Source organism: Prosopis cineraria, unplaced genomic scaffold (assembly GCF_029017545.1).
Source record: "Prosopis cineraria cultivar Desert tree isolate PC_DT_omini unplaced genomic scaffold, ASM2901754v1 PC13, whole genome shotgun sequence".
NCBI classification, from domain to species: Eukaryota; Viridiplantae; Streptophyta; class Magnoliopsida; order Fabales; family Fabaceae; genus Prosopis; species Prosopis cineraria.
In genome coordinates, this window is record NW_026555344.1 from 850,466 (window position 1) to 867,295 (window position 16,830).

The 16,830-nt window shown below is 33.4% G+C and overlaps 2 protein-coding genes across 4 annotated transcripts; both read left to right on the plus strand.

The window, feature by feature from the left end:
* The first annotated feature begins 1,535 nt into the window (after positions 1-1,535).
* Positions 1,536-5,971, plus strand: LOC129291024 (FT-interacting protein 3-like). Of its 3 annotated transcripts, none has more exons than XM_054928115.1 (3): positions 1,536-1,715; positions 1,917-2,094; positions 2,718-5,971. In XM_054928115.1, the coding sequence occupies exon 3, from the start codon at positions 2,763-2,765 to the stop codon at positions 5,790-5,792; it is 3,030 nt and encodes a 1,009-aa protein (XP_054784090.1). In that variant the 5' UTR covers positions 1,536-1,715; positions 1,917-2,094; positions 2,718-2,762; the 3' UTR covers positions 5,793-5,971. The 3 variants fall into 3 exon arrangements, with proteins under 3 accessions (XP_054784090.1, XP_054784091.1, XP_054784089.1); XM_054928116.1 differs by having other exon boundaries at positions 1,917-2,035; XM_054928114.1 differs by lacking the exon at positions 1,917-2,094.
* A 6,263-nt stretch (positions 5,972-12,234) lies between these two features.
* On the plus strand, positions 12,235-16,378 carry LOC129291025 (putative ripening-related protein 5). Its single transcript, XM_054928118.1, has 3 exons — positions 12,235-12,817; positions 13,540-13,541; positions 15,888-16,378. The coding sequence occupies exons 1-3, from the start codon at positions 12,258-12,260 to the stop codon at positions 16,376-16,378; spliced, it is 1,053 nt and encodes a 350-aa protein (XP_054784093.1). The 5' UTR covers positions 12,235-12,257.
* The last annotated feature ends 452 nt before the right edge of the window (positions 16,379-16,830 follow it).

Below are 16,830 nucleotides of genomic sequence, written 5' to 3' on the forward strand. Positions count from 1 at the left end.
AAATGTGTATCAATCAAAAATTAATTATTATTAAAAATTTAAATAAATACTTATCAATTTGAATTAATTTTTTATCAATAAGTATCTATTTAAATTTTAATAGCAGCTTATTCTAAATTAATAATAATCTATTCAAACTTATTTTTTATTTAAATTTTGGTAACAACTAATTCTTGATTGATATAAATTTCATGTAGAGGTATTTGATTACTATTTTTCCTACTTTCATTGTAAATGCCTAAATTATATATAGACACTTAATATTTTTTATCTAATCAAATAAAAAAAATATGAATTTTAATGTGTTAATCATATTAGTAACAAGAATTTATTATGGAATAAATAATTTATAAAAAATATACATATCCTTATTTAATAAAAAAACAAATACTTTAAATATATAAAAATAAGTATATAAGGTTTTCTGATAAAGGAATTTGCTCATTATTTACTCTTCTTGCAAAACAAAAAGAAAAGAAAGAAATAAAGAAAGAAACAAGGAAAGGAAAGGAATGGGAAAGGGAAAAGGAAAGGACATAAAATTTTCATCACTCCAAATAAGTTATCTTTTAAATATTTTAAGTTTTAATTACCCATGATAAAAAATATATGAATAGTATATACAGTAAATTTAGTATAAAAATATAAAATTTATAATAAATCACGTAATTTATAAATGATAACGTGTTTCATTTATTTCTCAAAATTCTATGTAATAACAGATAGAATACGTGTAAAAACATGTATAGTTTTACTAAATTTTTACATGCTTTCTTCATCATGGTAAAAATAATTATTAGCATTTAAGGATAAAAATCCTCTAAAGTTCATTTTCTAAAATTTCCTGAACTTTAAAGTATTTGATTAAATGAATATTCATGATTTTGCCACATAATAAACAAAACCATGTGATTTTAATTAAGTGGTTTCAATAATATAATATTTTATGTCAAATGTCGAGTGTTTCGTGTGTAAAATTACACGCTTATATTTTCTAATATTGAGGCCTAGATGTTCTCAGCTTTTGGAAATTGTAGAGAGTGAATGTTAGAAAATTTTCATCCAGTAGTACTTAAAATAAGACAAAACATAGTACCAAAATCCATATGATGGATATTTAACATATAAAAATAGACAAACATGCTTTAAAAATTAAAAAAGCGCACGCATCCAAAAACACCAGATAGGAAGTTAAAAACCGAGGCATCCTCAAAGATAACTTGGTATAAAGATTACCAAAAAAAAAAAAAGTAACTTAGGTATAAAATAAACGGCAATTAATTAAACATGGTTATTTCATCTGTTGGGACGTATCAGAGCGCGTGGCCAGCTGACCCCACTCAGAAACTCTACACGAAGATGGTCTCTTGGCGTTAGCATTTCAGAACTTCATTCATTGGCGCGAGCCATGCCATTGCTTTGTAACTCTGAAACTGCACGAAACGGTACATCCTCTGATAACGACTTTTTGTACTACTCGCCCCTGCCGTTTTACTCGTTTTTGAATTCAACGACCCTTGTTTCTCTTTCCTCCTAATTTCCCTTGTAGGCTTGTACCATTCCTGGGTTCTGTATAACTTCTATCCTGCGTCCCTTCCCTCGTTCTCCAAGTCTTTGTTCCTTCTTCTCTCTCATTATTATGCTTCCTTGTTGAAGCTCCTCTTCTTTCCTTCTCCTAGGCTCTTCGAGTGGTCGTCCAGAAGGTCAAACCTGAGGTGCGTTCACTGTTTTTCTCTGTCTTTCTTCTGGGGTATGTTGAGGCTTATGCTGGTTTTTGGCTAGATATGGTTTCTTGTTTTGGGGGGAACTTTTACGGGTTCTATTGATGTTTGACATATGGTTCCGTGAGTATATTTCAAAAGTGGGAGCTTTCATGAAGCCTTGATTTTCTTTCGTTTCATTTTGTTCTTAACCAGAGGCTTATGATTCGTTCCTTGATCCCCCCTGTCACATGGAGGCCTTACCTTCTGCCCCTCTTCTAGACTACATATTTCTCAAAACCTCGGGAGTACTTTGATTCTCTCTGTCCTAGAAAGTATGTTCGTTTGCTTCTGTCTTACTTTTTGGCAATGGAAAAGACAGTTGCTGGATCCGGTGGTTGATACTTTTCAACTCTTCCTCTTTTGCTTGAGCCCAAAGGATTACTTGCTTTTTGGCAGACCGTCCCTTTTCTCCTTCTTTTTTCAACTTTTATTGGACCAAAAAAAAATTATATTCAGCTCTGTTTTTCTTTATGTATCGCTTTTAGTTCTGTTTCAGCGTTGTTCTCCTTGATTGATTGGAGTCACAAGACTCTAAAACAAAAAAATTCGGATGCTCTTTCCTTTTCCTGATGATTGAAACACTGAATATCTGTGCTTAATAATCAGTGTCCTGGGAATTTTCAAATATTCATGCTCACATCATAATATAGACTCAGCAAATCCAGGGATACATTGAATATTGTTAAGGACAGCTGCGTCTCCAGCTTGATGTGTTACCTTCAAATTTATTATAACAAAAAAGGAAGAGTTCTTCTGCCAAAATAATTGAAATTTGTAGCATAGATAGCTTCAGACCTCAGAAACTTTAGCATAAGTATTCCAATTCACTTAGAACTGCTTTTAGAATGCTTCTGTGAACACAATAGGATTAGGAAAGCATGAACAAAGTGCTAGAGGCTAAGGAATATCTACTGTCTCATTAATCTTGACTGTTTTTGCTTCTTTCTGTTTCAGATATAATCAACTTTCTCTCTGCATAATTTCTTGGAAGCAAATTAAATGGCAAGTCTCAAGCTTGGTGTGGAAGTTGTGGGTGCTCATGACCTTTTGCCCAAAGATGGGCAAGGTTCATGTAGTGCTTATGTGGAACTTGTCTTTGATGATCAGAAATTTCGAACCACAATCAAAGAAAAAGATGTGAATCCATATTGGAATGAAAAGTTTTATTTCAACATCTCTGATCCAAGTAAACTACCAAGCCTCACTCTTGAAGCCATTATCTATCACTACAACAAAAGCTCAGCTTCCAAACACTTCCTTGGTAAGGTTCGTCTTACTGGAACATCATTTGTTCCCTATTCCGATGCTGTGGATTTGCACTATCCTCTGGAAAAGAAAGGCTTCATTGGACGCATAAAAGGAGAGCTCGGTTTGAAAGTCTACGTCGTTGATGATCCTTCTGTGCGATCCTCAAACCCTCTTCCTCCTATGGAACCCCTTTTCAATACAGGCCACTCAACTGAGGATCAAATTCAAACTCCAGTATCACTAACAGATGCAATCAAGAACACCATTCCTCAGAAGAAAACTGAGCCAAAGCGCACATTTCATAAGCTTCCTAACTCAAAACAAGATCCTGCTTCCTCACCAGGTTTGCAATCAAGTGTAAACTATGCTATGAATGAGATGAAATCTACGCAGCCTGCTACAAAAGTTGTTCAAGCATTTGCTAGCGCATCATCTCCGGTTGATTTTGCACTCAAAGAGACTAGTCCATTTCTTGGAGGAGGACGAGTTGTTGGTGGGAGAGTTATTCGCGGGAATAGGCCAGCCAGCACCTATGATCTTGTTGAACAGATGCGTTACCTTTTTGTGCGGGTTGTGAAAGCTCGAGACCTTCCAATGAAGGATGTCACCGGCAGCCTTGATCCATATGTGGAGGTGAAGGTTGGAAACTACAAAGGGACCACCAAGCACTTTGAGAAAAACAAAAACCCTGAGTGGAATGAGGTGTTTGCCTTTGCAGGGGACAATCTGCAGTCATCTGTTCTTGAGGTTGTGGTTAAAGACAAGGACATGGTTCTTGATGATCTTGTTGGAACTATAAGGATAGATCTCCATGAGGTTCCTACACGCGTTCCACCTGACAGTCCACTGGCTCCAGAATGGTATCGAATTGAGAACAAAAATGGGGAAAGGAAGAATGGTGAATTGATGCTTGCAGTATGGTATGGCACACAAGCTGATGAGGCCTTTGCTGATGCTTGGCATTCTGATGCAATCTCTCCTGGTGGAAGATCTTCAGCTGTCTACTCTCAGATTCGGTCAAAAGTCTATCATTCACCAAGATTATGGTATGTTCGGGTAAAGGTGATTGAAGCACAAGACTTAGTTGTGCCTGAGAAATCTCGATTTCCAGATGCCTATGTCAAGGCACAGCTAGGTAACCAAATTTTGAAGACAAAAGCTGTTCAAGCAAGGACCATGAACCCACGTTGGGAGCAGGAGCTAATGTTTGTTGCTGCAGAACCCTTTGAAGAACCCTTGATTCTTTCAGTTGAAGATCGCGTTGGTTCTAACAAGGATGAGACCATTGGCACTGTTGTTATACCTTTGACCACAGTGGTGAGGCGTGCTGATGATCGATTCGTCCCAAGTAAATGGCACCACCTTGAAAAATCTGTCTCATCTGCTATGGAGGGTGTGGAGCAGGGAAAAAAGAAGGAAAAAGATAAGTTCTTCAGCAGACTTCACCTCAATGTCTATCTCGATGGTGGCTACCATGTGCTTGATGAATCAACTTATTATAGCAGTGATCTTCGTCCCACTGCGAAACAGCTCTGGAAGAAGTCAATTGGGATCTTAGAGCTTGGGATTCTAAACATTGATGCACTTCAACCTACAAAAACAAGGGATGGGAAGGGGACCTCTGATACTTATTGTGTGGCAAAGTACGGACAAAAATGGGTCCGAACTAGGACCATTATTGATAGCCTCAATCCAAGGTACAATGAGCAATACACATGGGAAGTGTATGATCCAGCAACAGTTCTCACCGTCGGAGTATTTGATAACGCTCAAATTAATTCCTCAAATGGTGGTAACAAAGACTCCAAAATCGGCAAGGTTCGGGTTCGGATCTCCACCCTTGAAACGGGTCGAGTTTACACACACACTTACCCTCTGCTAATGTTGCAACCTTCTGGGGTGAAGAAGACGGGGGAGCTTCACTTGGCAATAAGATTTTCCTGTACATCAATGATGAACATGATGCATTTGTATTTCAAACCCCATCTGCCTAAGATGCACTATGTGAAGCCACTCAATATCATGGAGCAAGAAAAGCTTCGTCACCAAGCCGTCAACATTGTGGCAGCTCGGCTCAGCCGAGCCGAGCCGCCTCTTAGGAAGGAGGTGGTTGAGTACATGTCTGATACAGACTCTCATAAATGGAGTATGAGACGTAGCAAGGCGAATTTCTACCGTTTGATGCAAGTTTTCCATGGATTACTCTCAGTAGGAAGATGGATGTGGGAAGTTTCAAGGTGGAAGAATCCTGTAATGACAGTGCTAGTACACATTCTGTTTATGATGCTCGTGTGTTTCCCAGAACTCATTCTTCCAACAATCTTTCTCTACATGTTCGTGATTGGGATGTGGAAATGGAGGTTCAGACCAAGAAACCCTCCTCACATGAACATTAGAATCTCTCAAGCAGATGTTGTGATGCCGGATGAACTTGATGAGGAATTTGACACTTTTCCGACCACAAAAAGCTCAGACATCGTGCGTTATAGGTATGATCGGTTAAGGAGCGTGGCCGGGAGGATTCAGAGCGTTGTGGGAGACATAGCTACACAAGGAGAAAGGATCCATGCGCTTCTGAGCTGGAGGGATCCTCGTGCCACGGCCATATTCATGATACTTTGTCTTGTGGTTGCGTTTGTTTTGTATGTGATTCCATTTCAGATCATGGTTCTCTTTGCTGGATTTTACTTCATGAGGCACCCCAAGCTCCGGCACAAGATGCCGTCGGCCCCGGTGAATTTCTTCCGCCGCTTGCCGGCTTTGACAGATACGATGATGTAATTATAGGCTTTGTGTGGCAGTGCTTGTAAAAACCCTTGGATGATGTTTATGGAGTTCATGGAAGTTGATACGGATAATGTATACATCCTGTGCAAAACCGCAATGTTTTGGCTCAAAAATGGCTCAATTTTGGGTTCAAACACAATGTAATAATAGATTTCCCCCTCTTTTTCCTCGCACGATGTGGTAAATCCATTCGAGTACAATTTTTTGTCACAATGATCAAATTTAAAAACTATTAATTCCTAAAAACCTCGAGTGTAACTATTAAAACTGTAAATTTTTGTAATCTAAACTGTTAATTGATATTTAGACATGATTAGCTTCTGAATTTGATCATTGTGAATAATGTTTCCTAAATTTTAATTAAAAAATAAATATAATTGTGCCACCAAAAAGTCAAACATGAATTTAGGAATTAAATGGTGCCATTAGATCTATGGTTTGGAAAAGTCAAACGGAGTCATCAGTCTCATTTGTCACACCGCACGAAACTTAGACGTGTATGGGAAAGCCTTATCCTCATAATAAATTAGACTGTAGTGTGTACACACGCGCGCGCGTTTGATTAAATTATTGAACAATGACAACTTTATATGAATTGATATGTGGAAAATAAACTGTTGGTGCATTAGATACGTTAGGCTTAAAATCTTTTCTCATGATGAGGTGTCACATGATTGTGCCCCGCAGTCTAGGACTCTCCGGCTACATATGATAGAGGCATTGCGTGGTGGAAATCCTTATTTATGATCAACAAAGCCATCGCAATCATGATAAAATTATTATAAAATCTATAACTGAAACTTTTCTATATCTAATTTCATCCAATACTTTGTTTTACAATATTTTTAGCATATATTTTTCTGGTGAAAAAAAAGAAGACATATTTTAGTATGATTTTGAAAATTGAAAATTTTACATATATCTTTTTTTGTAACAAAATTCTACACGATTAATGTCAATTTGGATGCTTTAAATTAGTTAAGTTATTTTGATAATATCCATCATTATTTTGAGTTGATCAGTTGAATATATTGAACCTTAGAATCTGGTAAAAGAAAAACCCTTATACAGTTACTCTCCTCCTCCATTTCTGTCATCATTTGTAGTGCTATTTGATTTCGGTTAGAGAGGGAAGAGCAAATCGTCCGTTTCTGTTCTGCAGAGATGCTGGTCGGTCACTTCTTCCTCCGTTTTCGCTGACTTCAAGTTCTTTGTATTCTCTTTAGTTTGCTTCTACGCGTTGCTTTTGTTGATTGTCTCTAGGCTACCATTCTCTTTTCTTGGTTGCTTTCTCGTTTACATTTCTTCTTCTTTCTCTCTGTCTTTAAATTTTATATCTCTCGCGTTGGACTATGATGGGACAATTTCAAGATTAAAGGTCTATTTGAGATTGTTTTCATTTTATTATTATAAAAATTTATGTTTTGTAAAATATATTTCAAAAATAATAAAAATAATTATTTTTTTATTCTCCCTTACCCCTTAGAACAATAATTTCAAAACATTTAAAAGATGCTTTTATTTTTTTTTGTTTTTTAAAATGTTTTTTAAAAATAAGTTATCAAACAGATTTTTTTTATTTTTGTTTTTATGTTGAAAAACAAAAAACTGTTTTCATTTAAATCTCAAGCAAGAAATGCATCCATTGACCATTCTGTTCCATAAAGATAATTCAACTGCAAAATATGAAGATCCTGTTGGTTTTCTTCTATTTTATTATCTTATACCTCCTTTATTTTCTTTTTTATTTTTCCTTCAGTATATAACTTTGAAGTACTATCATTCAATAAGCGTTCCATTTATCTCTAGTCTCAACTCAATGGTTGACTCAAAAACAAGTAATCTTCAACGTTTATTTACCTAATTTTAATTCTTCTCAAGACTCACATATTACATAAAATGATTGAATTTGTAACTAATTCACTCACTTAATATGTGACAAACTGTCTAATGTTAAGCAAGTTTCCTGAGTTTGGATTGCAAAGGCAGAGAAAATTTCATAGATGAACTTGGTTTGGAATGGACTTCTAATTCTAATGATAATCTTTCTTATGAAAAAAAACAAAAGCATAGTAGAAGATCTAAGCAAGACAGGAAGGCAATACATGACATCACAATACTTTCCTGCCAATTTCAAGAAATACTATTACATGCTTGATATTGTCAGTAGGACAAGATGCCTACTAAGAGCATCATTCTTGTAACATTTTAAAATTTAACTCAATGCTTAATTAAACTAATTGAAAGTAATTGAATGCTTAAAGAGCACTAATGAATTTATTGGGTTATGGTTGTAGCTTAAACATTGAGTCCGAAGCAAAATTAGGCCTTAAAAGAGGAAGAGAATATAGAGGGTTATTTCTGTACCACACGCCACGACACCGAAATCACATATGTATGATGATTACTCTCTATATCACATGCTGTAGTTTGTGTAGCATGTGTCATGAAATGTGGTCAAAATTACGTATGCTAAATGCTAGCCAAAAGCTTAAAAATAGAAAGAGAAACTCAAGAGTTTGACTTGGACACCATTTGGGAGCATTTTAGAGTTTCTCAATAGGCCACCCATGATGAGGGCTTCATAACTTGGTTGGAGGAGTTGTTACATCCCACATTAAAGAAATTTGAGAAAGATCTTAAGCATATAAGCCGGTGCGTTGAACATCCCATTGAACTAACTTTTTTTAAAAAATTAATGACCTAGTGATAAAATAGTATTAAAGTCAAGCTCAAGACCTTCCCTAAGTTCTTTCAATATGGGATGTAACATATCACTATCATTATAAAATCTATAACTAAAACTTTTCTGTATTCAATTTTATCCACAACTTTATTTTTATTGTACAATATTTTTAAAATGTATTTTAGTGGGAATTTGAAAAATTTTACACACACACGTGTGTGTGTGTTTTGTGAAAAAAAAAATCTACGCCATTAATGTCAAGTTGAATATTTTAAATTAGTTAAATTATTTTGACAGTATCCATCATTTCAATTTGATTATTACTTTAAATGACTTAAAAATTCATAATTATGTATTAGTGACGTTAAAGTTTTCATTTGCATCCTCATTCATTTGTACTCCTTCTTTGTGACCTTTTAAACATTTTAATTGTAATAGATGGAAGTTTCTTCTCCTCCTCCTCTCCATTATTTTTTTTTTTTTAACAATGTATGGATTAAACACGAGACATAAACCTGAATGGACCAAAGAATTATTATAATGGCCCAAGTCCCTTTACCACTTTTCGGTTTTCGGTTTTTGGTTTTGTGAATATTTCTCCCTAAACGGGGCCGAACATTTATTACAAGGGCCCATAAGTGTTTACACACACACACACACACACTCGTTGAGTTAGTTCAGTATATATTATTCTTCAGAGTTGATCACTTGAATATATTGAACCTTAAAATCTGGAAAAAGAAAAGCCTCAAAATAATGTCGCATTTTGAATGGTTGGCTTAATAATATTCTTCCGGCATGGGGTGAATATACTTCAAGTTTTACCAAAATTTAAAACTTTCAATCCTTAAGTTTACCTAAATTATTAATTTAGTTCCTTGAATTTATCTTTTTTGTCAATTTCATCATTTATATTTTCTTACATTATTATATCAGTCCTTTGAGTTATAAAATACAACTTAATTTTTAAATTAATCTAATATGTAAAATATATTGATAACTTGACATGTATATATAATTTAATAAGAACAAATAGCCCTCAAGTCATTTTAATTTTTTTTATCAATCTAGTTTCTCATTCTGCTTTTCGTTTTTTTAAAAAAATTTATTCTGTTTTTTTATTTGAATAATTACACTTCTTTTTATTAATTTACATGGTTGCCATCTATATTCCATGATTCACGTTAGAAGAGTTTGAGAGATTAAAAGTTTTGTTATTTTAAGAAATTATCAATCTTTAGTTTCCATTCACGTCTTTCACACTACATAATATCCATGGCCATGTGTGACACTAGACAATTAAGGCTGTCATCTTAAGCCTAAAAAAATGTTCACTTATACTCTATATAATCGATTGTCATTTTTCTCATTAGGTATTAATGTTAATTGTATATTTTCATTTAGAAATTATTACTTGCTTATATCTTAGATAACTATTCATTAGGAAAAGCGATATAAAGATAGATAAATAATACTCCCTTCAGTCTTTAATATAAGGTGCTTTCAACTACTTTACTAGAATTAAAAAATGATAGTTAATTTATTTAACATGTCTTAAAATGAAAAAAAAATTCCCACTTTACTTCTATTAAAAATAGGAAGAGAGGGATACATATTATAAGATGAGCCATAAAATTAAATTTAAAATAGGGGTAAAATTGAAAAATGGTGATAAATGACCTTCATTATGTCTTATAGAGTTAAAAATATGAGTCAAATTATATGGGTTGGCTTGAATAACTAATCATAAGGGTTGGATCGAGTTAAAAAGTTTGACACAAATAAAAGTTTTTTCTTGCCTAGACTATATAAACCATATGGGGTATGACTTTGTGAGATAGCTCAATTCATATATCTTAAATAAATATTATGAATTAATATTTTGGTATATCTAAAATGACTCATGAAATTCATCGCTTAGATATGTATTTTAAAAAAAATCATGAAATAAATAAAATAAAATAAAATAAATGAGTTAACAAGTTATCTCATTTAATCTGTTAACCCTCAAGGATTGGGCTAAGTTGTAATTTTTTCAACCAATAATGAGTTAAACTCAACCCAACCCATATTTTTTCCAATCCACATGGTGTGAGTTGACACATTTTTTAAGTTTTAAATTATCTTATATTAAAGACCAAAGAATCTCTTTAAAATACATCTTATAATAAAAACAAAAGGGAGTAACACATCAAGCCCAGGGCCCATGCAAGCCATAAAGCAAATGAGGCAATTGCCTTAGATTTCCAAAAAAATTTCTTAACATCCCTATTATACATATGTGTAATTGATATTTGTACTATTATGTATTTAATTACAAATCAAAGGGAATAAAAAATATTGATCATTCTTTTTATTGAAAAGCTTCAATCATTTTCAATATAACATTAATTATTAAGCTAACCCAATTATCTACATAAAAAAGAAGTGAAATCCATAATATACTAATTTACATCACATTAGCTTGCTCTAAGTTCCTTTAATAGTCTCATTTTTTGTTTTCTTCTTTTCTTATTCCAAAGCCTAAAATATTGACAAATATTAGTATCAAAACTATGCCTAGTTTTAGATAATCAAGGAAAACCTTTAAGCCTTATTAAAATTTTATTTATAATTCATATAATTATTACTAGTTTTCACATTAATCATTGGCATCATCAGTCTTACTTATATCCTTTTATTAAAAATATATTGCCACCCCATATTAGTATTAATATTTATATTTTATCTCAATATATAAGATGGAGTAGGAGCATTTTATCAACACCAATTTTCATCTCTCTATTAAATTAATTGAGTATTTTATTAGAATTATTATATTATAAAATTTTAATATATGATTTTGTAAAAAATGATGAGTGTATGTAAATATATATATATGTATATATATTTTTTTTTAAAGGGGCTGACAATTACTCATGCTAGAATTTAATACTAATTTTGCCTTTAGCCTCGAAACTTCATCACACGGCTCTGATTGGGCCCCTTAAAGCATTTTGCCTTATATATTAAAACTCCTTCACATAGCCTTGATAATATTGAACCCAATACTATAAGTCAATAAGATATCCATGATCTTTGCTTTTCAAACTTACCTGCTGTCAAAAAAAATCAACTACATTCCAATACTTGTTTTTCTAGATTTAGAGCAGAGTCTCTAGTTAAAGTATAAGTGCTCTATGTTTTTTACGCGCGCGCAAAAAGAGCTAGATAATGAATACTACAAATGTTTGTGTCCAACTTCACTCTCGAATTCTCTTTTTTATGCTTTCAAGTTTTTATATTAATGTCTCATCACTCCTTTATCTCCATAGAACTAAATAATATTGAACCCCCTATACAAAAGGCAGCTGCTAGTATATTATTGCAAGGTTAGAAATTAAAAAAAAATAAATGATTCCATGTCAGCTGCTTGTATGTTGAGCATGCTTTTGTTGGGTTCCTCTGGTCATCACCGGGAAATTATGAGTGATGCACGCTCGGATGCTCTAATCTTGTCTTGCAGTGGAAACCTAGCATCGTACATAAGATTCTGCATTATTTTTTAAATTTATTGTTTTATGGGATTTGAATGATAATGGCCAATAAAGCAAAAGCCTTGCAAAAGATGCAGCTATCGTTATGGCTAAGACAGGTGACACATAACTCATTGGCTGACCAAAAGATGAAACCTTTACAGATCAACCTATACACACACACAAACACAGTCATACATAAATCAAAAAACCTTCTTGCAAGTTGAGGAAGAAGAGAGAAGAAGATACAAAATCAGAATGAGAATGTTGTGCAGGAACGCATCCAGCTTATTGCTTCTACTGGTTTTCCTGCTGGCAACAAATTGTGTGTACATTGAAGCTCAAAAATGCCGCGCAAGTGGTGTGGTCAAAGGCAAAAAGGCACCTCCTGGACAGTGTAACAAAGAGAATGATTCAGATTGTTGTGCAGACGGCAAATTCTATCCAGTTTACAAGTGTTCACCACCGGTGTCTTCCCGCACAAAGGCACATCTCACACTGAATAGTTTCCAGAAAGGTGGGGATGGAGGTGGCGTCTCAGAATGTGACAATCAGTATCATTCTGATGACACGCCTGTTGTTGCACTCTCCACAGGATGGTTCAACCACAAGAGTAGATGCCTCAAGAACATCACCATAAGTGCCAATGGACGTACTGTGGTGGCCATGGTCGTTGATGAGTGTGATTCCACAAGAGGGTGTGATGCAGACCATGATTACCAGCCTCCCTGTGATAACAACATTGTTGATGCCTCCAAGTCTGTCTGGGAAGGATTGGGAATTCCCAAAAATCAGTGGGGCTGGTATGATATCACATGGTCTGAAGCCTAACTGTCAGATATTTACACAGTACTGTACTGTCTGTGTCTTGCAAGCTTTAATTTTTTCTTGTTTTCATGTTTTAAATCCTTTGTCATGTATATTCTCATGTAACTGTGCGTGAGTGTGAGTACTGCATAGCCATTGCATTGTCTGATATGTAATCCTCATATACAGTAACTTTTTAACCAGTTCTGTGTGTCCGTTATACATTTTGCTAAATGGTCCAGCAGCTGAACTCCTAATACCATGCGTACAATTGTATAAAGCGTTGTGTTGTGTAGTGTTGGTCCTCCATTATTTGTGCTGGAAAATGACAAGCTTTTGGAATCAGTTTTAAATTGATGAGTTTTACAAGAAAATAACTATCTGTAATCTGAAATAATCTCCAAGCTCCGGTCATTTATTACTCCCTCCATCCCCATTCATAAATAGTTGCTGGACTCTTGATTTTCCAAATTATAAGAGCTAAAGTTGGAGAAAGTTAGTAGTGTAATTAATGCGCTCCTATTTTATTTTGCCCTTCATTTAGTGATCATGAATTATTTAATGCGTGATAATCTACTTGGGCATTTCTGGAAATAAAAACAAATTATATAGCATGTTTAAAGCATTTAAGACGCAAAACTAAAATTTTTCTTGGTATTGAAAAAAGTTAGTACTCCCTCGCCACCATAATATAAGACATTTTTTAAAAATTTTATCTAATTCAAAATATAAGGTGTTGAATAACTTTTATATTTGTTTTTCTAACTATATCTCTACTGCATTTATTACTCTTTTTTTCAAAAAAAAAATATGCATTAAAATTTTAATTATTATTATCAATATTTTTATATAGGATATTTAATGAGAGTGTTAATGAAAAGATATGGATATTTTTAAAAACTTAAACTTTCAACTAATATTGTTCGTAAATGTAAATTAGTTAACTATGACTTATATAATAATCTGAAAGAAGTATTTTTTATGTGTATTTAGGTACAAAGTAAATATGTCATTTTAAAGAGATACTCTTTTTGGTTCAAAATACAAGTATTTTCTTCTAATTAATCTTGTTCAAAATATAAACAACTTAATATTTGTAACAAAAACTTTCATTTTACTCCTTGTATTTATATTAACATCGATTTTTGTGTACATGAATTTATAACCTTCTTCTCACTTATCATAAATTAGAACTAAGGATAACAAAATATATTTTTTCATGAGAATAAAATTTTTATTGTTATCAAGTTAAAAAATACTTATATTTTGGTAAGAACTAGATATTGGCAACAACAAGAAGTAATATTATCAACATCAATAATGTAAAAAAGGGTCAAGAAAACTAAACTATTACGGTTAGAATATTGATGGGTGCTACTGCTTGGTGCTTACTCTGTTTTGTTCCTACAAAAGAATTAAAAAACTATAATGTAGATTCAAGGCATTTTAATGGAACGAAATTCTCTCCAATTAAAACTCAATTAATGCCGGCAAACTAGATTCCAGATTGCTAAAAAAATGGTTATTACAATTCAAAAAAGGCATTTTTGAAACTGAAGAGGCGTATGCATGAAATGAAATTAAACAAGGTTAGTGAAAAAGAATATAAGATTTTAATAATAAAATGTTTAACAAAAGTCACTCCTACTATATTTCAATTAAATTAAAAAAAATCTTAAAACTTATTATCTTTATCTAAAAATTTAAGTATTTCCTATTTTTCTGATTTTAAATATATCATTAATTTTTCTTACTTTCCTATAACAATTAAATAGGGTAAAAGAAAAAATTATAATAAGAAATTAATATCACGGCCTATATAAAAACTATAAAACCTCTCATCCAAGTGCCTTATACTCTTTCTAATCCTATTTATAAAATAAAAAGAGAAGATTTTTTGTAGTATATTTATAAGTCACTTTCAGCATTTTCATCAAAATAAAAAAAACTTGAAATTTCATTAATTTTGTTTAAAAATTTAACAAAATTTTAACTTTTTTCCTATTAAATATATACTCTATCATTTAATAACATTATCAACATTTGATAAGGGTAAAAGAATAAAGATGAATATAATAATCATTAAGGTTTTTTGTAAGTAGAACCAAAACAAACAAGCTCTCTCTTTGTCTCTCTCTCTCTCTCTCTCTCATAAATATGATAAGAGGAATATAAGTTATATCATTAAATTTTTATCACAAATTTTAATAAAAATAAAGTTAAAAATTTATTGAATTTTTAGGCAAACTTAATGAATTTTGAGATTTTTTTAATTTTGATGAACATGTTAAAAGTGACTTGTCATAAATAAGATGAGACAGAGTATTACCATAACATTGTTACATAAAATTATGACACATTGGTTGTCCTAATCAGCATTCACATTTTTGTGTTCGACCAATGCATAGTTCGAAAGATTGGTATTTGCAATTCCACTCTCAATATCTGAATGCTTTCCCATTGATGTTGATACAAAGACGACTACTAATTCCTTGCCCTAAGTGTTATACCTTTCATTTTCAATTGAAACCTCGAAGAATTAATCTTCTGTGTCTTTTTTTTTTTTTTTTTTTTTTGTAATTTGAAATTCAATTGTTTCAAGGGGTCAAAGTGCTAGTGGCCAAGCAAGAAGTCCTAGAATGATGTAGTTATTATCATTTTGGTTGAACAAGGTCGAATTGATACGAAGAGACCAATTTTCAATTCCAAACCTCTGAATATAATCTGGTACCTTTCATGTTCAATTGAGACCAGGCTGCATCTAACGATCCTCTCTGTTTTTTGTCCTTTAAATATTTGGAGGGCTTAAAATGCTATTATCCAAGAAACAAGTCCAAGAGATGTAGTTGTCATTTTGGTTAAACAAGGTAGATCAAACAGAATAAAGAAATTTTGGTACATATAACTCTAGTCTGGGAAATAACTACATATACCCCTCGACATTACCAGCCACAGATCAAACCCATCCAATCCAAGATATCACGACACGTACGTAGACAAACAGCATGAAGGGCTTTTTCACAGGAGCATTCTTATTTCTTCTGGTTTTCCTCTTGGCAACAAATTGCCTTCACATTGAAGCTCAAAAATGTCGCCCAAGTGGTGCGGTCAAAGGCAAAAAGGCACCTCCTGGACAGTGTAACAAAGAGAATGATTCAGATTGTTGTGCAGATGGCAAATTCTATCCAGTTTATAAGTGTTCACCACCGGTGTCTTCCCGCACAAAGGCACATCTCACGCTGAATAGCTTTGAGAAAGGTGGAGATGGAGGTGGCCCCTCAGAATGTGACAATCAGTATCATTCTGATGACACGCCAGTTGTTGCACTCTCCACAGGATGGTTCAACCACAAGAGTAGATGCCTCAAGAACATCACCATTAGTGCAAAAGGGCGTAGCGTGGTGGCCATGGTGGTTGACGAATGTGATTCTACAAGAGGGTGTGATGCAGACCATGATTACCAGCCACCCTGTGATAACAACATTGTTGATGCCTCCAAGGCTGTCTGGGAAGGTTTGGGAATTCCCAAGAATCAGTGGGGCTGGTATGATATTACATGGTCTGAAGCTTAATACTAGCATGTATTGATGTCGTACTATGATATCTCTACTTGGTATATGTGTTTTGTGGGCTTTAATTTTCTCTTGTTTTTGAGCTTGTGCACAAATCCTTTGTCACATGCAGCACCCTATATGTAAATATATTAAATAATGATTGCACTGTATGTTATGAAAATCTTGCATGCATGCTGGAGTGTGCACAAAGCAGCTTCTTAGCTAGTTAATGATGCGATTAATATGGCAGTGCTTGTTTTCCTATTTTAGTTGTGCAGTTAACAGATTATTGCATACCACGTTAATGATTAATTTTCATATGGGCTGAGGTCCTTGATTATAAATAGAACTCTGAAAGATCTTATCAATACATAACTCATGAGTCAGTGAAAGCCACCCATCCTCATGAGTTTCTATCTATGAAGCATCTTCTACGCCCAGTAAAGAAAAATGCTTTGAAAAGGATGCTT

Coding starts and splice junctions, on each gene's coding strand:
- LOC129291024 (XM_054928115.1), top strand. CDS start 2,763: ATGGCAAGTCTCAAGCTTGGTGTGGAAGTTGTGGGTGCTCATGACCTT.
- LOC129291025 (XM_054928118.1), top strand. CDS start 12,258: ATGAGAATGTTGTGCAGGAACGCATCCAGCTTATTGCTTCTACTGGTT.